Source organism: Schistocerca nitens, chromosome 8, assembly GCF_023898315.1.
Source record: "Schistocerca nitens isolate TAMUIC-IGC-003100 chromosome 8, iqSchNite1.1, whole genome shotgun sequence".
Lineage (NCBI taxonomy): Eukaryota > Metazoa > Arthropoda > Insecta > Orthoptera > Acrididae > Schistocerca > Schistocerca nitens.
This window is the reverse complement of record NC_064621.1, coordinates 298,279,810-298,302,154: the sequence shown is the minus strand read 5'-3', so window position 1 is coordinate 298,302,154 and position 22,345 is coordinate 298,279,810. Positions and strand designations below refer to the sequence as shown.

Here is a 22,345-nt window from a genome sequence, read left to right as displayed (position 1 = left end):
TCTAAATTCACATATCACTGGGCTCCCCAAATGTTGGTCTTTTTGCTTCTTCCCTTTCATCTTTTCTTGCTTCTGCGAGGGTTGACTGAAAAGTAATGCCTACACCTTTGTAACTCTTCAACAGTCGCCAGCATTGGTATGCGGCCGGTACTGGCTTGTTTTGTAGCCTCTTCTCTACAGCTCCAGTTGGCAAGAAGCCTTAGCATTGAATTGTTGTGTTGTTACAGTGTAAAGTATGGAACCCTGTGCAGACGGTCAGTCAATACGATTTAAGCGATGTGCAGTCATTGAATTCTTGATTGCAGAAGGTGTCAATCCAAAGGAAATTCATCAGAGAATAAAAGCTGTTAATGGTGATTGTGTTGATTTGAGTACTGTGCATCATTGGGTAAGTAAGTTTAAAGATGTTGAGGTGGGAACTCTGACCTGCATGACAAACAAAGAGTTGGACGTCCTGTGTCAGCAACCACAGTGTTTCACAAGCAAAATGTTGACAGACTGATTCAGGATGATCATTGTATCATTCAGAGAAAAATTGCAAGCACAATCGGCATTTCAACAGAACGTGTGGGTCATATTATTGCTTTGCTTGGCTATTGGAAGTTCGTGCATGATGGGTACCCCTGGATGCTGACTCCTGAAATGAAAGTGCACAGACCTGAAATTTGCCAGGAACTCCTCTCGCGTTACGAGAATGAAGGTGACACTTTTCTCCATTCAATTGTGACACGAGATGAAACGTGGGTACACCATTACGACCCAAGACAAAACGTTGATCTATGGAATATCGACATGAAGACTCGCTCCAGAAAAAGAAATTCAAGACACAGCTGGAAAAATCATGGCCACAGTGTTCTGGGATGTAGATGGTGTTATCCATGTTGATTTCCTTGATCATGGAACAACAATAAATTCAGAGGTTTACATCACAACGCTGTGAACTCTGAAACGACAGCCAACTAGGGTCTGAAAGAAAAAGGGAAAATTTTTCCTGCAGCGTTACAATGCCAAACCACATACTTCACATGCCACCACAGCAGAACTTCAGAGACTGAATTTCACCACCATACGGCATGCACCATACAGTCCAGATTTAGCACCGTCTGACTCCTATCTGTTACCAATAATGAAAGATGATCTGCAGGGACATCATTATCCTTCTGATGAAGATGTTGAGAGAACTGTGAGACTGTGGTTGTGGAAACAGTGTGTCGACTTCTTCTGCAACAGCTTCAGAAAACTTGTGCATCGTTGGCAGAAATACATCCAGTTAGCTGGTGATTATGTGGAAAAGTGAATATTGGTAATTAAAGATCACATTCTAAAGGTTATTTCTGCATTTGATTTATTAAAATATTCCCAATCCAAATCCAATTAATGAAGATGCAGGCATTACTTTTCATTCAACCCCCGTATATCCTGCTCCTGTATTTGTAGATCTCTTGATACCTAGTCCTAGTTGGTACTGAGCATATCTTCGAAGTTTTCTGCCCATCTCTGCAATATGTTTTGTTCGTCTCTGATTATTTTCCCATTTCTATTTTTACATGAATTTTGAGTGGGTTGAAGTCTTTTTGCCCGTCTTTCCTATTGCATGATGGAATCATCTTGTCTCATTCTGTTCCTTTAGCTCTTCTCTCTCTTGAATTTTACTTTCAGCCAAACCTTTTTCTTTTTTTTACACATCCTATGAGCATTAGATCTTAATTCTTTACACACCCTCCACATTACATTCTATTTTAATACACCCCCACATTACATTCTATCCCATTCATCATCAAACCATCCATTTCTTTCCTTTCTTCTTATCCCAAGTGTTTCTTTTCCTACCTCCATCACCAATTTATGGATCCCATTCCATATGTCTTGATTTCCCATTGTTACCTCACTGGCTGTCAGGACATTTTTAATTTTTATTTGGTATGCTTTTATAATCAAGAGCATTCAGGTTTGCTACATCACTATTTGCTTTTTTCCCCATTCTGGTTTTATATACTACTGCTAATTTTTCTTTCACTACAGCTTTTACAGCGTAGTGGTCTGTATCATAGTTTGGACCCCTGCAGCTCCATACATCTATGACTGATATGGCATGTCATGCTTTTACTAGCACGTGGTCCACATACACTCGATTTCCCTGTTCCAAGATGTATTCTTTTTTATCTCTTTTTACGAGCCTTTTGGAGATGCTTCTCCAGCAGCTACTACTTTACTCCACCAGCATTTACCACAAGTCAGTAACTAGCAGTAGGTTCTAGTTTTGTAATTTACTACATACACTTTCCAGGTCTTCATCAAACTGTTCTTTTACTCTTTCTTCTGCTTCCTCTGTTGATGCGTATGCTGTTGTTATTGTCATATTCTTGAATTTCCATTTTATTCTCAGTCTGCTGAGTCTTTCATTTATACATTCAAATTTCAAAAGACTTTTTCTAATCTCTTTTGCTATTATAAATCCTGTTCCAGACTGCCCTGATCTCCTTTCTGGTCCACCATACACCAGAGAATACTGAGGTATCTGCCCTTGCTCTTGCCACCTCACTTCTTGTAATGCCATGATACTATACTTAAACTTCAAGATCTCTTCAGCTGCTTCTTTAATTTTTTCAGGTTTCAACATTGTTTGTATGTTATAAGTTACTACTCTCAAATCTTTTGTCCTTTTTCCTTGCTGAATGTGTGTTCTGTATGTTCTATCCATTATCCAAGGCTCTTGTTGTGGTTCTGTAATATGACATTTTTACAGTGTAGAATTAGTGGCACCACGACCAATCCCCATTCTGAAGGGCATGGTCTTTTTTTTAGGGTTTACTCCTTTATGAAGGTTGGTTTCCCTTTGCCTTACAAGTGCTCCCTGCCCTATGTTGAGGAACACACTTTGTCTGGCTCCTCTGTCAAGACCGCTCTGGCTTGGGTGACCCTGCTGATAACTATGCTATCGGTGGCACAGCCCTTGAGTTTGTTGGACCACACAAGCCCTTCTGCCCAGCACTGAAGGTGTCTTTGCTAAGGTGGTGTCACCCGGGAGTGTATCCGATATCTCTATTCTGTAGACACTTTATCATCATCATCTTGAGATCAAATTTACTTGGTGGTTTTACAAATTGCCTGCAATGGTATGGTGCATTATCCAGTCGAATAAGAGATCACAGCAGTAGGTTAGGAAGCACTTTCCCTCAAATCATTTATCAAAATTCACAAAATTCAACTGCCCATCATAGTCTTCCTGCAAGGATTTGGCCCAAAACCAGAGATGTAATTCTTTTAAAAACCTCTTTTTTGAATCGACGCTTCCTGTAATGAGCCTTCTGGGGGTGTTTCTCCATGCTATGACACCAGCCACTACTTTACTCCACCAGCATTTGTGACAAGTTATTATCTATCGAAGTCTCCTCCAGACAGAAAATTTCAGTTCCAGCTTCTCTGGTGTTTCTCCTTCGTACTGAGTAACGAGACCACCAGAACACTACGTTGTGAACCTTCTTTAACTTGAAGCCTTCAAAAATTTTCTCATGGAAGTAGCATTTCATTTCCACTCTAACTTACTCTTCAGTATTGGAAGCAATTTACTGATGGTACACTTTTCTTAAGGGTATAAAATTCTTCATTTGTGTGTCTAATTATTCGCTTACTGAAATCATTGATTACTTCACCACTTCTTCGCCTACGAGGAGTAAAAAAGAAAAAAAAATTCTTAAAAATTTTGACTGCACTGAATACACTGCAATGAGGTAAAACTGCATTTGTAGTACATACAATGTACAACTATGCTTCTATAAAAAGTGACTGGGCAGTAATAGTTTATGTATTTCACACCTAAGATACACACATATAATAATTTTACTCTATTGCGGAGGGTCACTTCCATCAGTGAACACATAAAATGCCAAGTTACAGTGCCCTAAGACATTTCTAAGATATTTTGAAGAACTGTGTCACACAATGTAAGAAATAAATTAGTAATAGATAAACAGAAATATTAATTTTATTACTGGATTATATTAACTTATTAATTCAATTTAGCATGTTCAAAGATTTGTTTTGTTTTCTCAGGAAATCATTATTTTACTTCACACACATTACACAGAAGACAAGAAATATGTTGGAAACATACCTCTTCTTACCAGGAGGAGCAGGTAGTGTGCCACAATGAGCCCTTATAAAATCATGCTGCCTTCTCAGGTTGCATTTGTTTTTCCCCTGCTGGTGCTCTTTTAGCTACTTATTAACTGATATAGTAGCATTGCCTGCCTCTTTTTCTCTGCAGCTACACCCAATGACATTTAACATCATTTTTCTTGCACCACTATGAATAACAACCCTATTTTTTCAAACGAGTCATCGGAATACACAGTGTTTATGGCAACTCACTAGAAGAACCAGGTACAGCCTCTTCACTCATTTTTGTGAATAATATTGACAATTACTATTCAAAATACCATATTTCAATCAACACTATATCCTCAATGACTACTTCTTGTTATGGTGTACAATATTGTTATGCATTTGAGGTTGACAATGAGTGAAAACATTTCGAAGCAGCATGACTTTCACTGATCAGAAAAGGTCAATTTACAGTGTGTAATGGAGGCAGAGGCGAATGTGGAATGATTCAAGCAATGATATGGGCAACAAATGGCAAAATCCACTATATAAGTGATGGTGACTAGGGGAAGATCGTTATGGGTCGACGTCTGAGAAACAGCATCTCAGAGACAGCAAAGCTAGTCGGCTGTTCTCATTCTAATGTCATGAGCATCTATGGAAAAAGTTCTGATTACAAGATATTAGCAAACACAACCCTTTATTAATTCAAAAATACTGGTATAGGAAACACTTGCCATGGAGTGGCTGCATTACTAGTCTGAGATGCATAAGCTGAATGTCAACATATGACTGACAGTGAGGTGGTCTGGGCCCAACCCTATAAGCCATCCAGCTGGTAGAGTGCACTATGGAGATGCTGGAAGCAACTCTGAGAATGGAGGCCTCTGCTGGTGCTAGTGTCTTGCAACTTCTGTGGTGCGCCGTACACCTGCGTGCTCAGATTGTGGGTGTGGAGCAGAGTGGTGCTGTTTCCCCAGGCAAGAAGTGGATGGCAGCAATGTGGAGATGGTGCCCACATCCATGGAGGCCTGAGAGGAGAGCAGCTACTGGTCAGCAAAGACCTCGGAATATGGGCGAAAGTGGTCGGCACGTTCAGCACCATAATGTCCCCGTGTAAGCACAGGACGACAGGACTGGCAATGAGCAGTCCAAGCCAGGATCCATGGTGATTTCTAGTGGCAGTGGGGAAAGTGGAGGTGACTCCATTGCAGGCTGAGGCCCCACAAGAGGCATTGAACCAGTAAGAGGTGCGTCAACTGGCTAGAGGGGTATTGGAACTGCTGCCAGAGGCTGTGATGTCGTAGGCTCACTGGGTGGCACGGACACAGGTGTAAACAGACGCTGGAACATTGGCAGATATGCAGCAGCCAGCGACTGGGGTATCAACGAAAGGCGGTGGTGCAGCTGTGGTAGATGGGTGGGTGCCTACCCTGACTCAGAGCTGACTTTGATGGTGCCATACCTCCCAGTCAGCCATATGGAGAGAGTAGACACGGCGGCTGTTTTGACACATTATGGTTGCAATAACTGGTGGGGTTGCTGACCAAAACCACACACCCAGACTGCCATCCCTGGTGGAAAGTGCGGTGCAGTGGAACATGACAGTGGGCAAGATCCCGGATGGAAGAGGTGCAGTAGCATCCGCAGCTGGTATCCATGGAGAAGCTCAGCAGGGCTATGGGAACCAATAGGAGTCATCTGGTGGGCTGTCAGTAAAAACAATAATGCCTCCTCAATGGGAAAGTCCTGCAGATATTTTTTCATCTGGGTCTTACAAGTGCAAACCACACCCTTGGCTTCCCTGTTAGAGTGGAGGTGAAAGTGAGGGGATTGAACATGGCCAATGCTCAGCCACACAAAGGAATCACAAAATGCCTGGTACAGGAACTGAGGTCCATTGTCAGAAATGAGAGTAATCAGGAGGCCTTCCATAGAAAAATTTTTTGAAAGAGCCTGAATGGTAGTTTTGGTAGTAGCAGAGGAGCATCGCACTATGTATGGAAAACACAAAAACACGTCAATGACAGTCAGTCAAAATTCATTCAGAAATGGACACACAAACTTCACATGGTGTGTTCCTAGTGCTGGGTTGCTGGATGCTATGGGGAAAATGAAGCCTTGAGAGCCGCCTATTAACTAGGGTACTTGGAACACACAACCACCAAATGCTCCAGCTTCCGGTCAATGCGGACCAGTACCCATGTATGCAAACCAAGGCTTTGGTGCAAGAAACACCCCAGTGACATTCAACAGCTGTAAGAACTCCTGCTGCAAACTTCTAGGAATGTCCACCCTGGGAGATGTGTTGCCTGTAAAGAGGTGTGGCGTTGGCAACCCAGGTACTAGTGATCAGAAAGCTGTCTATCGCTTGGCAGGAGGCAATTTCCAAATGAACACACACAAGCTCCTCTAAATCAAACTTGGGGTCTGGACTGATGGGCAGCCTGGATAAAGCATCCGTGTCGGCATGGTGACCAGTGGGGCACAAGTGGATGTCATAATGGTAATTGGAGAGGAACAAGGCCCACCACTGCAACCTGTGGAATTTGGTGTCATACAAGAGCACATGAAATTTGGTGACCACATGCACAATGCCCAGAACCGCATCCTTGACCTGAAAGTATTGGGCTTGTGCTGGATTGAGAGTTTTTGATGCAGACACCAGTGGCTGCTCCGAGCCACCTGCATTCCAATGAGTGATGACTGCCCCCACACCTTACTGTGAGGCATCCACAGCCAAAACCAATGGTTTGTTATGATCAAAAGTAGCTAAACACGGTGCTGACTTGAGACAGTCTTTCTGCTTGGTAAAGACCTGGTCACACATTGGAGACCAGACAAAGGAAGCTTCCTTGTGGAGAAGAAGATACAGAGGGCACGTAATGGTGGAGGGCCTGGTACTGAACTGGTGGTAACTTTTAATTTTACCCATGAAAGCCTGCAGTTTGTGCAATGATGAGGGATGTGGCAGGTTCATAATGGCCTTGGCCAGACCGCCAGGGGTTGGATACCCTGCCACAATATGGTGTGGCCAAGATAATCCAGAGAGAGTTGAAAAAATTTAGACTTCTGTAGAATGCAACAACCCATGGCCCGAAATTTTTCAAAAAGGGTCTGGAGATAGTGTGGGTGGTCACTTGTAGTATGTCTGGTTATGATGTCATCATGCAGGTAGCTGAAACAGTGCAGAATATTGAATGTGACCTGTTCCAGGTAGTGATGAAAAATTGCAGGGGCACTTGCCATGCCAAACATTAACCACTGGAATTGATACAGACCGAAAGGCTTATTAAGAACCAGGATACACTTGCAGTCCTCATCCTGGGGTAACTGGTGATATGCTTCAAAAAGATCAAGTGTGGAGAAGGACTGACTCCTGACTAAGCATGTAAAAAGCTCTTCCAGACATGACAAAGGGTATGTGTCAAGCACAGCCTGTGAATTCACAGTGACCTTCAAATCAATGAAAAGTCACAGTTTACTAGAGGGGTTTCATCATGATAACAAGGGACGTGGCCATTCACTAGAGGAAATGGGAATCACAACCCCGAGAGATGCAAGCCAGTCCAGCTCCACCCTGACTTGTGCGTGGGGCGCTATCAGAATCTGCAAAGCACAAAAAAATCTAGTACGAGCAAATGGCTTCAAGATAATGTTGGCTTTAAAGTATGTGGTGCACACAAGGCCATCTGCAAAAATATCCTGAAATTCGGAGCACAGAGATTTCAATGACTGATAGGGGACGTTGGCAGATACCAACTGTATGGATTCCATGATGGGAAAGCCAAAGGCCTGAAAGGCATCAAACTCAAAAAGGTTTACTGAACCAGCACCATGTACAGTAAGAAAGGTAATAGACCGAGTTACTGGTCTACAGGTAATGTCAGCTGTGAATAACCAAACAATGGGAAGTGCTGTTTACTATATCCCTAATGTGTCTGTTTACTGGCAACAGCAAAGCAGAGCTGAGGTCTGAATATGTTTGAGCATTAAGCAGGGAAACTGCTATGCTGGTGTCCACCAGCACGTGAAGCTGCCATGAGAGAATCGAAACCTCAATGAAAAGCTTGTTGGACTCTTGATCGGCAATGGCCTGACAATAACACTTCCTGGATATTCTCTGACACTGCATTCTGCGCCGCTGAGTGCAGACTACAACAGTGTGGCCTTTTTTCTGACACTTATGACAGATGGCCCAAAAGATGTTGTGAGTAACAAGACGCACACAATGGCAATAAGGAGCAGCGGCTGGAACGCTGTTTATGTGCTGTGCTGAGGGCACCAGGTTGGTCAGCTTGCACAGCTGCTTAGTCGTCATCCATGGATGTGGTGGACGTAGCTGGGCCACCCAGTACCACCGTGATGTCACATCACGCTTCCAGCTGCCGACCAGGGGCATCTGAGACCTCATACGACTATGTTATGGACAACACCTCAACGAGGGATGTGTTTTCTAATTAGAGGGGCTGTTGCCAGATTTCCTTATCTCGGGCAGAGTGGATTATAACATCACAAACAATGGCAGACACATAAGCGTCTTTTGACTGAGCATGACAAAATGGCAGTTGCAACTAAGGCCATGAAGAGTCGTGGCCCAGGTATGATAAGACTGATGGGACTGTTTCTTGCATTGGTAGAATTCAACCCTAGCATCCACGACGTGCATCTGACAGCATTAATAGGAAGGCAACAATGTGCGTAAATTGTCAAAAGACAATGAAGAAGGCTTCTGCAAAGGAGCCAACACCATGACAAAAACAATGCATGACATATCTCCACATCCGTACTGTCGAAGGCATGGAAATGTTGCTGCAGATGGCGTTTGTACATTTTCCAATCTTCTGCCACCTTGTCAACAGTGGGAATAGAGAAGGAAATATAGCCAGAGACAAAGGGATAGATAACAACGCTGTCACAGCCTGTCACATGACTGTAAGAAGTTCTGTCTGTTGTTGCACCAATGTTTGAAGCAGAACTTTCACAAAAAGAAAAATGTCACAATCAAACATAAAAAGCAACCACACCATGAAACATGTGAGAAATGACCCTATTTGTTGCCTATGTGTTCTGAGTACAAAAACAAACAGATAACAACACAAACAACACTTTATTACTTCAAGAATACTGGTACAGGAAAACACTTGTCACATAGTGGCTGTGTTACTAGTCTGAGATACATTGGCTGCATGCCAACATATGACAGAGAGAGGTCAGCTGGAACAGACTATATAAGCCGTCGGCTGCCCAGTATGGTGCACTATGGAGAGGCTGTGTGCGCATCTGAGAGTGGAGGCCCCTTCAGTGCTAGCATCTTGTGATTTCTGCCATGTGCCTTACATGGATCATGGATGTGGAATCTTACACAGGTCACTACAGAAAGGAGTTTAGGGACGGCGAAACCACGAGTAGGCCATCTGAGGGTTGATACCCACACCTCATCAAAGAACATAGACTTAGGAGACCTACTTGCCTGTAATGCAGGTTAGGCAGCAATTTGTGGCAAATATGGTGCTGGCACAAGTGTTTCAAAGCACACTGTTCAGCGCACACTGTTGAACATGAGGTTCCACTTCAGATGACCCCTTGTATGTGCCCAAGTTGGCACAACAATATCATGAATCATGATTACAATGGGCATGAGATCATAAAGATTAGACCATGAATCAATGGAAACATATCTGCTGACCAGACAAATCATGTTTATTGTTACATTAGATTGATGGCCATGCATGTATACATTGTCATTCACATGAAATATTTGCCCAAAACATGCATTGCACTACAGATGCAGGCTGGTGGAGGTAGTATTAAGCAATGGGGTATATTTTCCTGGACTCCCATGAGACTTGTAGCAATCTGAGGCACCATAACAGCTGTGAACTATGAACATTATTGCAGATTTCCTGTACCCCTTCATACTTTATTCTTCCCTAACAGTAATAGCATCCTCCAGCAGAATAACAGTACCTGTCATAAGGCTAGTATCTTGCTACTGTTGTTTGAGGAGCACTAAATGAACTCACATTGAAGTGTTGGCACACCAGTTCACCTTATCTGAACCTGATGAATACTTCTGGGTTATCAGGCACCCCAGCTCTCAGTCTTCAAACCACCAGTCCATGAGGCATGTCGTCTGCACAGACACTTGGTACCACATATCTCTGGAAACTTATTAAGGATTCGTTGAATTCATGACATTTAGGATCCCTGTACAACTGCATTTCTAAGGTGGAACAACATTCTATTAAGCAGATGGTCTCAAGTTTTTGGCTCATCTTTATATCTGGCACCTTAAGCAAGGACATGTTTGTGTGTGTGGTGGTGGTGGTGGTGGTGGTGGGAGGGGGGGGGGGAGTTTTTCGGTTCAGTCAAGTTTAAGAATTCTGTGGCTTTACTCTACGACAATGAAATCAGAATTTGTCAGTTGAGTCAAGTATTACACTGAATTTATGGACTACTGAAATTCAAATTCACAGTGTTAATTTGATAAATATCATGCAAATCTGACTTACAATATTACAGAGGTAGAAGATTTCATTAATGAACACTTCGTTTTTAACATGATGTAGGTTTTATAATATATAAGTGTAAGTGAACAACGATAGTTACCATATTCGACTAGTTATTCCCAGTGCAACCACAGCAGCCCACCAGTTATGTCCAAGTTCCATGCGAGCTCTAAGATACTTTCCTGCTTCTACGCACTGGGAAATTATATAGCACCACAACTGCCCAAAGCTTTGAGTTCGTACAAGTAAATACTGAAGCATTTGGCGGGATGGGACATACTGGTCTGGGTCACTTGGGTCTGGGACACACTCACAGAAATTCACATACGCTGAATGAAGGTTCAATGAGAGATACTTCAACAAGCCCCTGTTCACCTGGGAACAGAATTTAACAGATGAGTTGCTAAAACAAAGTAAAAAAAAGCTATTACAGCCTCTAAAAATGAAATATTACTAAGAGAAGATAGTAAAAAAAAAAGTCTGGTGACACACCTAACATGCACTCCTAACACCTGTAATAAACTAAAAGCAAATCAACAAACAAATACTTCAGACAATATTATGAAATGGATAGATTGCTACTCACCATACATTGGAGATGTTGAGTTGCAGTCAGGTACAACAGAAAGACTGCCAAGCATGTAATCTTTTGACCAAAAACCCTTCTTCTGAAACAGTCAACACACACACACACACACACACACACACACACACACACACACAACTCAAGTACACATGACCAGTCTGGCCAGTGGCAGTCAGACAGTGGTGTGCGTGTTTTCTGACTATTTCGGAAGAAAAACGTTTGGCCAAAAGCAGTCTTTCCATTGTGCCTGTCTGTGACTCAACATCTCCTCTATATAGCAAGTAGCAATTTATCCTTTTCATAATACAAATACTTCTGCTTTGAAAGTGATAACAGATGTAAGAAATACAAAAACTGTTAAAAATTTTACTTTCAAAACCTGTGTAATATTATTTGTGGTTAATTGGTCCTTATGGAAAATGTAATGTGGAGCAATACTACTTAATCCAAACTACTGCATTTCCTATTGCATCATGATCATGTTCTGTGTGAATGGCTATCCAGAGCACATCCTTATTAGGAAACATTGCCTTTCCTACCCTCAGATTGGTTACAAGTTGAGAACATGACCTAGAATAGCTTGACACCAGATTGGTGGCATTAGTTTGGGCAACGAGGTCACTCTGAGCAGGAGTGTGCACTGAGAGAGACATGTACAAAGTGCATTTTTATTCTAATTGGGTTGTGTATAAGCACTGTGTTGTGACTGTAACAAAGTGGAGTGGCACAAATTGCACCATGACAACAAAAATATTGTGACATCTCCGCAAAATATGGGGTCATTCAGAAAACTCAGTGAATCCTAGATCCCCATTCCAGTTATAATGCATGTAATAAACAGACCTATGATTATGTGAGAGGGACACAACTACACAAGACGAAAGGTGAGTGGACAGAAATTTTGCAATAGTAGCTGAAGTGTAGACATTAAACAGCAATGCCCACATAAACTGTCAGGCCATTACAAACATTATGTTTTTGGAAGTAATTATGAGTGGAGATGGTGCATCAGCTTCCAATAAAATGGTGATTCCAGGGAACAAAGTTATTCAGGAGTCAACTACCAAAGCTATCCTGGATCCTAGGTAAAAGACAACAAAGGATGTTAGTGTGAGATGACAATATGTTGCATTCTAGGAGGAAAAGTAGCTAATCACTGACAACATTACAAAAATTTTGCATGGTTGAGCATAAATGTGACACTGAAAACATACCAACAATTACTTCACACTGAGGACTGTTATAACATGATGCTTCCATGTGTATGACTGAGTCCTAATTGCTGTGTTGCTATTATCAATACTAACCCATACTGTACCTCTAAAACAGGAGCAACATGCTGAAATTCAGATGGACCTGATTAATAACTTTTGAAAGGTAATTTCAGTGTTTATGAAACACAACAACTGCACCTTAGCAACATTTTGATCCTATAATTGTTTCATGTCACTTACAGGATTTTAGAATCACACAATATCTTTCAAAGAAATATCACAGAATTTCAAATTTAATCTAAAGATAATTAATTTTATTACACTGCTTCATTCTCTCAGTAAGTTGATTTTAGGCATTCTTCCAAAAAAATGTCATTCTTTTCAAAACTTTTAAGTATTATTCTTCATTTCCAATAAATAAATTCCACTACTGTGTAAGAAATGTAGTCAGAAGCTCAAAATAGATTCACAGTAAAAACTAAAAATATTACGATGAACCGGATGGAGTACAGACTTTGTGGTTTCACATGTGAGTTCTTTTGAAGAATCTAGGGTTTTCAGAAGTCTGTGTGAACAATGACTATACAACAATACACCTATCATGAATGATTTTGCAGGAGAGATGAATGTATGGCTGACATGAATGGTAGAAAATCAGCAAAAGTTTACAGCACACAATCATACAAACAGCTCTCACTGAAAGCAATGCAGGCTGTCATTGAGGTACAGCCCTTACTGGATGGTATAATAAACCCATTTGCTGAGAACTCTGTTCACTGGGAAAGCCTATAGACTGCCAATAGTTGTCTCTGAAATCAGTGAAGTTACATAAATGGGGCAGTAAATTACAAAAATAGCATCATGACGGGAAGAGTAGTGGTTTTTTAAGTTGGTATCTTTAAAGTAGCACGATGCTGGAAGTTGAGAGAGGGATATGCTGGAAGTTGAGAGAGGGATACGCTCTGGGATGTAGCCTGACAGTACTGAGGGGTTGTGTCAGAAGTGAGTGAGAAGAGCAAGGTGGTCGGGTGGGGAAGGGTGTGATGGAGGGAAGGAAGGGAAATGACTGGGAAGGAGAGAGAACAGGGGAGTGGTATAGTGATGTGGCATCGCTGAGCCCACCCTGACACAAACAGGGAGGTTGATGTTGCACACAATGAAGTGGAAAGAAAGAGTATAGAGAAGGAGGTGGAGCATAGAACAGCAGAAGAGGGAGACCACACAGAGAAAAGTGTGAGTGTAGATTAATGGTAAAGTGAGAGGTGAGGCATGCAACAGGGGTTAGGAGTAATTTTGGGCAACCCACCTACGAGATCAATGTATGTACATTAATGACAGTTCCCATCTACGTAATTCACAAAAGCTACATACCTATCCTATTCCGTACTGTCTATCCTGCCCAGCTATCAGCCTTCTTTCCCTTCACCCCACCCTGCCTCCTTTCGATTCACTCAACACAACACTTTGTCCTGGTCAAATGGTAGCACCAAGATAATCCAGTCAGTGAGGACAATGTAGTCATGCATTAGTGTGTGTGTGTGTGTGTGTGTGTGTGTGTGAGCATGTGTGTGTGTGTGTGTGTGTGAAGAAAATCTTTTTACAAAACACTCAGAATTTTTTACAGTCTTGTTTATGTGACTATTGAACATTATACACCTCACCTATATGTTGAGCAATTACCGTCGTTTGTTTCATTATTTCAGTATACAGTAAATTGCAAGTAATTCCCATATCTGTGGAAACAATCCCCAGGCTGTGGATAAGCCATATGTCCACAACATCCTTTCTTCCAGGAGTGCTAGCCCCACAAGCATGTAGCAGAACTCCTGCGAAATTTGGAAGGTTAGAGATGAGGTGATGGGAGAAGTGAAACTGTGTGGGCAGATCATGAGTCACAATCGGATAGCTCAGTTGGCAAAGCACTTGCCTGTGAAAGAAAAAAGCAACCAGTTTTGAGTCCCAGTCTGGTACACAGTTGTAATGAGTGAGGATGTTTAATTTCCATATTAATTAATATAAATAGATTAGTGCAACGAAGTTGCCTACAGTGGCAACTTCTGCCTTTTAATGTACAGTATATTTACTAATTTATTATGTCAAAGATAAAAGTGGCCTCCACGTCATTAAAGAATACATTCACAGTCACACAAAAACATAATTTTATTTAAAACCAATACTTTTAAAAATCAAAACATAAGTTGAAAATTGCTCTGACGCATTTTCTGGTGAACTGCACCCACATTTTCTGGTGTGTGAGCACACTTTGGAATTTTTTACGACTCGTTCATAACAGATCCTGTGTGATGCCGTTTTTGGACTAAGTGTTGCATCACACTCTTCGCTAGCACTTCAGCACCACTGAACTTCTCAGCAAACGAGTGACCACACCATTTCCATGACTTTGTTGTCAAGTAAATTTCCACAGTGAACACCAACTTCTCTTCTGTGAGTACCATCGTCTCCTTTGCACTGCTCCACTCACATTGATACAGCCTATGCCATGCTCTGAACCAGTGCAGATCATGTGGCAGGTGCAAACGTGGTGTGTGTGTCACAGGGTGTGGTTATAAGCATGCATTCACATCCAGTTATATCCACTCGTCCAGGCCACTTTTATTTGCCCCACCCACTATAATTGTAGATTCAGATTAAGGTAAAACCCAATCAGATAAACCATCAGGACACAGTCATATTTTCATCAAGGAAATGTATCATATTTATACACCAATCCATACATTCCACATTCTGCTCTCTCTGTCCAAGGACAATATAGTTTAGCCAATCCATCGCAGGAAGACACTGTTAGCAGCCTCCAGAGATAGCAGATCAGATGAGCATATTGGTATCTTGCCTCAGGTCACCAGAAGCATTTCACATGGATAAACCATGAGGCATACTTTCATACATAATACAGTGTTAACAGTGTGGGTTACTCTTCTCTCAATCTTATTGCTGTATACTCACCTAGTATACTGAATGAACAATCTATGTTTTCCTGGATCTGATTACTGTCAGTTGTTATGTGGAACTGCTCTTGTACAGCTGGTGACATTTACAAGCAGTGAACACAAACGTTAAAGGCTTCAGTTCAGCCTGATACAATGGTCAACTTCATGTTTTCATTCGTACCTGTGGCTTTGTTGTACGAAAAAAATAAATAAATTAAAAAAAAAGCTGGTGTCAGGTCTGACATCAATGGGATGAAGAGGATTGAATGCAACTTTGTAAATGTTTGTAGCATAAATTGTCATGGATTCCACGCTTCTCAAGTTTATGAAAGAACACAAGCAATATGCACAGTAGCACATTACAATGCTGTGAAAAGAAAAGCGACAATATATGCAGACATAAATAGGCCTATGGCAGTTTTAAACCTCAGCTGAATATCATCCATTAGCAGTGCCTTTGTGTAAAGATGGTGAGGGTTGGCATTTATCTATGATGTCATCGGCTTCATTGTTAGACAAGACATGTAACATTCAGATGTGCAATGTTCTTTCTTTTTATCGTGGTCTAAATGACAAAAACCTGTAGTGCTTCAAGAATTTCAGTGTAAATTCTAGAAACACTCGGCCTTCAACCGTCTTGAACACTCAACAGTTTAGGTACGAGTGTGGGAGAGTGAGAATGTTTCTATCGATCCCCCTGTTTCTATGTGCAGGTTGGAAGTTTATTATTAGAAGACTGTAAGAAGGGCGAGTCACTGATGACGACAGGTGTTTGCTGCCGGCGCCACAGAAGACGTGATGAAAATTCCGGGAATAATTATGTAGTATTCTTTGATGTGTTGGTGTCTGTGGTGATTGTAAAAAAGACTAATGAACAATTCAATATAACTTTTTATGCACATTCATGTATTGGGCTAGCTTGAGACTAGAGACTTTTTTTTTTTCCACGTCTTATCTCTGCCGGAGGCAGGATGCATTTGATCTCCATAAATTACTGGATTGTTACTATGATACTGAACTTGTGTTTTATCGAGTCTGATATTTAAAGACACCAGTTGGCTTGTCAGAGTGTACTTACTTATGTGAATAAGAGTAAATGTTGCTTTGTGTTGAGAGATGAAAATATACGAAAAATAAACTGAAAGTGTTTCATGAGTACACAAATTATTTCAAGAATAGAGAAGTAGCTTAATAAATTCCTGTAATCCACTATAGACTTTGGAGAAGAAGCTTTTGGGAGATCAACATAGCTGATTAGCCAGAGAAGAGATGGGGTGAACACGATACATAAGCCAAATGCGAGAGACTGTGAGTCTTGCACCTCAGTACCACACTGTCTCGTGTCATCCAAAACACGTTAGAATGTGGTGACCATGACAGGGCCCGAAGAAAACGGGAATTTAAAGACAGAAACGGAAAGAAGATATTAGGGTTTACCATAGCAACCAGGCCTAACAAGATATGAGAACTGTTTCCAGTAATCATATTGAGTCCAATAAACCAATGAGAGAAAAGTGCGGGTGCAACACAGTAAAAGACATGAGAAAGTAATAGCGGAGAAAACTGGAGAGAAGACCTCAACTTTTCAACTAAGAAGATTTGGTGTGGAGAGTATGTAGTCTTTACACACATATACTGCGCCAGCGCTGGCTCAGTTACCAGCCACTGATGCCGACTGCACCAGTTCTTGCTCACCGCTGCTGACTCCGTGTCCGCTTGCCAATGACGACGCTGAAACCAACATTTGATGCCGCCAGTGCCAGTGCTGTCCACCAGCGCTGATTACACATTCGCTCACCAACACAGCTAGAACTCTATGCCGGGTGAGCGAAAACCAATAATTATTTGGTAAAAGCTGAGGAGACGGTTGAATGATAAACTGTTATCATAGTTATTGTACTCAGTGGTGAATTTTCTTTCAGATGATTACTAGGTCTAAGATCAATAAAATTATGGATCAAGAATAGCAACAAACTTCAGTACCAGCCATGGCCATGATAGTGAATAGGGACACACCAGACTGGACTGAAGTGGCAAATTTAATCAGAGGACTAAGTCTAAAGTTAGACTCAGTAAATACTCACTTAAATGCTAGATTAGATGACAAAAGTGCTAAGTTGGATGACTAGAAGGCTGATTCAGCCACTCTAAGTGAAAAATTAGATGCTCAAAGTGAAACCTTGAACAGTCAAGCAGCAAATATAGTTTTATTAAAGACTGAATTTGACTCTTTAAATAAAAAGGTAGAAAATCTGAAGTTAGATTTAAAGAGTGAACTCACTAGTTCTTTGAATACTCACATTAATCAACTATTTGCTGAATTTAACAAGAGACAGGATGAGCAACTTCAAGATTTAACTAAAAAATTAGAATTTGACATTGAAGATAAATGTAACAATGTAGAAATCGAACTTGTCGAAAAATTAGGATCATTTCAAAGCATATGCAATGTTACCTTTGATGTTGCAAATCAGAGGTTGCACACCCCGAAGGAGAATTTTGAAAAACAGGATAAGCTAATTCCTTTTGTCCAGTTGCTAATTTCATGTGTCAACACTCGAGTTGATATCGTGGAAAGGGATTTTAAAGAGAAACTAGCGACATCAGATACCTTAAATATAAGCAGTCGGGAGGAGCAAGTAGAAGAGATGATAGACAGAAAAGTGGCCGAGAGGGTAACCCCTAACAACGTTTCTTCAGATTTAGCTTTGGAACTTAATGATATGAAGAAAGGCATAGATAGTTTGTGGCAAAGAATTCAAACTTATCCAGGTTAAGGTAGACAAAAAAGTGACTTCTTCTAACATGGTGTTAACCAGTGAGGCAATAACCGACCTACAAGGTGCATTCAAGTTCTAAGGCCTCCGATTTTTTTTCTAATTAACTACTCATCCGAAATCGATGAAACTGACGTTACTTCTCGACATAATCGCCCTGCAGACGTACACATTTTTCACAATGCTGACGCCATGATTCCATGGCAGCGGTGAAGGCTTCTTTAGGAGTCTGTTTTGACCACTGGAAAATCGCTGAGGCAATAGCAGCACGGCTGGTGAATGTGCGGCCACGGAGTGTGTCTTTCACTGTTGGAAAAAGCCAAAAGTCACTAGCAGCCGGGTCAGGTGAGTAGGGAGCATGAGGAATCACTTCAAAGTTGTTATCACGAAGAAACTGTTGCATAACATTAGCTCGATGTGCGGGTGCGTTGTCTTGGTGAAACAGCACACGCGCAGCCCTTCCCGGACGTTTTTGTTGCAGTGCAGGAAGGAATTTGTTCTTCAAAACATTTTCGTAGGATGCACCTGTTACCGTAGTGCCCTTTGGAACGCAATGGGTAAGGATTACACCCTCGCTGTCCCAGAACATGGACACCATCATTTTTTCAGCACTGGCGGTTACCCAAAATTTTTTTGGTGGCGGTGAATCTGTGTGCTTCCATTGAGCTGACTGGCGCTTTGTTTCTGGATTGAAAAATGGTATCCACGTCTCATCCATTGTCACAACTGACGAAAAGAAAGTCCCATTCATGCTGTCGTTGCGCGTCAACATTGCTTGGCAACATGCCACACAGGCAGCCATGTGGTCGTCCGTCAGCATTCGTGGCACCCACCTGGATGACACTTTTCGCATTTTCAGGTCGTCATGCAGGATTGTGTGCACACAACCCACAGAAATGCCAGCTCTGGAGGCGATCTGTTCAACAGTCATTCGGCGATCCCCCAAAACAATTCTCTCCACTTTCTCAATCATGTCGTCAGACCGGCTTGTGCGAGCCTGAGGTTGTTTCGGTTTGATGTCACACGATGTTCTGCCTTCATTAAACTGTCGCACCCACGAACGCACTTTCGACACATCCATAACTCCATCACCACATGTCTCCTTCAACTGTCGATGAATTTCAATTGGTTTCACACCATGCAAATTCAGAAAACGAATGATTGCACGCTGTTCAAGTAAGGAAAACGTCGCCATTTTAAGTATTTAAAACAGTTCTCATTCTCGCCACTGGCGGTAAAATTCCATCTGCCGTACGGTGCAGCCATCTCTGGGACGTATTGACAATGAACACGGCCTCATTTTAAAACAATGCGCATGTTTCTATCTCTTTCCAGTCTGGAGAAAAAAAATCGGAGGCCTTAGAACTTGAATGCACCTCGTACAATGGGGAGCAAATTCTGGACTATCCAGGCAATTTCAGAAATTTAAGCCAGACAGGGATGTACACCCAACTCATTTTCTGAAACGGTTTAACCAGGCCTTGCCAAAAAACAGGGAAGACTCAAAAAAGATAGAATTCATGGTAGGGTACTTTTTAGGAGAAGCTTCAGAGTGGGGCACTGTGATCACTGAGAATTTTTCATCTTGGGCCAACTTCCAGAAAAAGTTTAAGGAGAAGTATTGGTTAGCGAGTGCCCTAGAAAAATTATTATCTGATTTGTGGGACACAAAGTATTATAACAGTATGTGGGGAACAATGAGAAGGTATTTGGACTGGCATTTGACATGGGCAAAGTACTTAGATAAACCCATGGAGGAAGAGGGAGTTAGTTAGGATCTTAATAAGGTGATTACCTCTCTACACTAGAAAATATGTATTATATAGTAGATGGAAGACCATAGAAGAATTGTTATCCTCTGTAGACACACTTGATGCCTTAAACAAAGACCGGAATGAGAATGTACGTCAAAGTGAAAGTCAGAATTACCGAAGAAGTAACAATAGCAGTAATAGTAATTTTAAGAGATGTGAGGCTAATCTAGTTAGAGTACACCAGTGTAATCGGAATAGTGGTAATGAAAGTCATCAAAAGAAAAACCCACCTTCGAATATAGGCCCAGTAACATCGCAGGAATTTGTACCTAGTAGCAATAGAGTACAAAGTGAAAATTTAATATCCAGATTTGGTAACCAGCTGGTGTCAGGTCTGACATCAGTGGATGAAGAGGATTGAATGCAACTTTGTTAATGTTTGTAGCATTATTTGTCATGGACTCCACAATTATCAAGTTTATGAAAGGACATAAGAAATATGCACAGTAACATATTACTATGCTGCGAAAAGAAATGCAACAATATATGCTGACATAAGCATGGCAGTTTTAAACCTCAGTTGCATATCATCCATTAGCAGTGCCTTTGTGTAAAGATGTTGAGGGTTGGCATTTATCCATGATGTCTTCAACTTCATTGTTATACAAGACATGTAACATTCAGAAGTGCAATGTTCTTTCTTTTTATCATGGTCTTAATGACATAACCCCTTGCCAAGTACTTTACTATTTTACCTATAGCATTCATAAGAAAATCCATGTACCAGCAGCCACATTAGAATCCCAACTGCATTGAAAATGAAACAGTCATTTCTATAGATCTAAGAGGGTCTCAATAGTAAGAGCAGGCAATGCCTACAGAGGTAGTGACTATTGAAACTAAGTTTTTAAAACTGCCACATGTCACACTTTGCATTTCTTATTTATAGGTTTCACTCTTCAAATGAACGAAAGCATCATCAGCGTATACACTGTAAAAGATACAAATAGGGATGATACAGAAACCTTACACTGATGTTACATAAATTATATATTCTATTTCTAGTATGGTAACTTACATTTAAAGGTGGCCAACAGCATTAAAGATTGCATTTAAAGTTGGCTAACAGCTCTAAAGATTAAACTGGTTGTGCTACAGTATTTAAACCTACTTTTAAAATGCAGTAGTAAATGATGACATTGACAGTGCCAAAGGTCAACTTGACTGTATAACAATACTTGTAACATCAATGGTATAGTGTATCCAAAAATAATTTACGACAACAGAAAACAAATTTACATTTTAATCACCCCTTTTATGTGCATGTGTATAGACATCTCAGATTTGTACACATCTGCTTATCTTTCAAAAAACATGAGTATATTTGTAAAAATTAAAATATCTTTAAAATACTCTATAAAAAATTTACATTTGAAGAAATCTTTACAAACATGCATTCAAAACTATAGTTTTTAAAAATATTTCTGTTAGGATAATACAGCAGGTATTATATTTTGGTTGCTTATCTACAGCACTTCATCAAAGAACTGAAAGAACCCATGTAAATTAAACTAGTTTTGTTTGGTTAGTAAATTTTGTGGATTTTTCTTCTTTCCTGTAAAAATTTCCAATTCTTCCAAAATATTGCCTATATTTGTTGCATGGATAATTTTCGTACTATGTTGAATCTCACCTAATGTATGTTTAGTTGTTCTCAAACATTCACCCAATGCTGTACAATTCAAATTTAGATTGCAATGTTCCTTATAATGTATTTTAAACACTTTTTCAGTTTGGCTAATGTACATGCTCTGACAAGTCTGGCAGTTCATTTTATATAATCCGAATTACTGTGTCTGGCCTTATGTGCAGTCTCTTTGTATATTAATGCATCTCTAATAGTTGTCAGTTTGAAATGCTACTTTAACTGTCTGTCTTAGGAAACATTTCGCTGTACAGTCTCCTATTAGATTTTTGTATGTAAATGTAGTATACCTTTTTTTCCTATTGGCTTGCATCTACTAATGTTTTTCTTTCATTTAATATTTTTCTTTATAGCATGGTACAATTTCACTATATCACGTTCTTGGTAGCTGTTCCTTAACTCTATCTTTTTGATTGTCTGTAATTCTGTAGCTCTGTGTTCATCTGTGAGTGGTAACTGTAACATACTACGTGAAGCTATGCTTTTCTGTGCTGGACTGTATGATTTGAATTACACTACTGGAAAATGAAAAACAAACACCAAGAATTTGTCACACTGGCAGGGTGAAATTTCATTGACACGTTCTTGAGGATGTATACAACACATGATCACACAGACAGAGCCATACGCACATGAATACAGTCAACAGAGCATGTCAGCGGTAGTACCGTGTATACCTCCTTTTGCAGCAATGCATGCTGCAATTCTCCCATGGAGATGATCATAGAGGTGCTGAATGTGGTTT

The 22,345-nt window shown here is 40.8% G+C and overlaps 1 protein-coding gene across 1 annotated transcript in view; it reads right to left on the bottom strand.

The window, feature by feature from the left end:
• Positions 1–22,345, bottom strand: part of LOC126198549 (uncharacterized) — a 78,549-nt gene that overhangs the window by 43,787 nt on the left and 12,417 nt on the right. Inside the window, exon 3 of the mRNA XM_049934971.1 lies at positions 10,717–10,991. Within this exon, the coding sequence (XP_049790928.1) occupies positions 10,717–10,991 (275 nt within the window). The remainder of the gene's footprint in view (positions 1–10,716; positions 10,992–22,345) is intronic.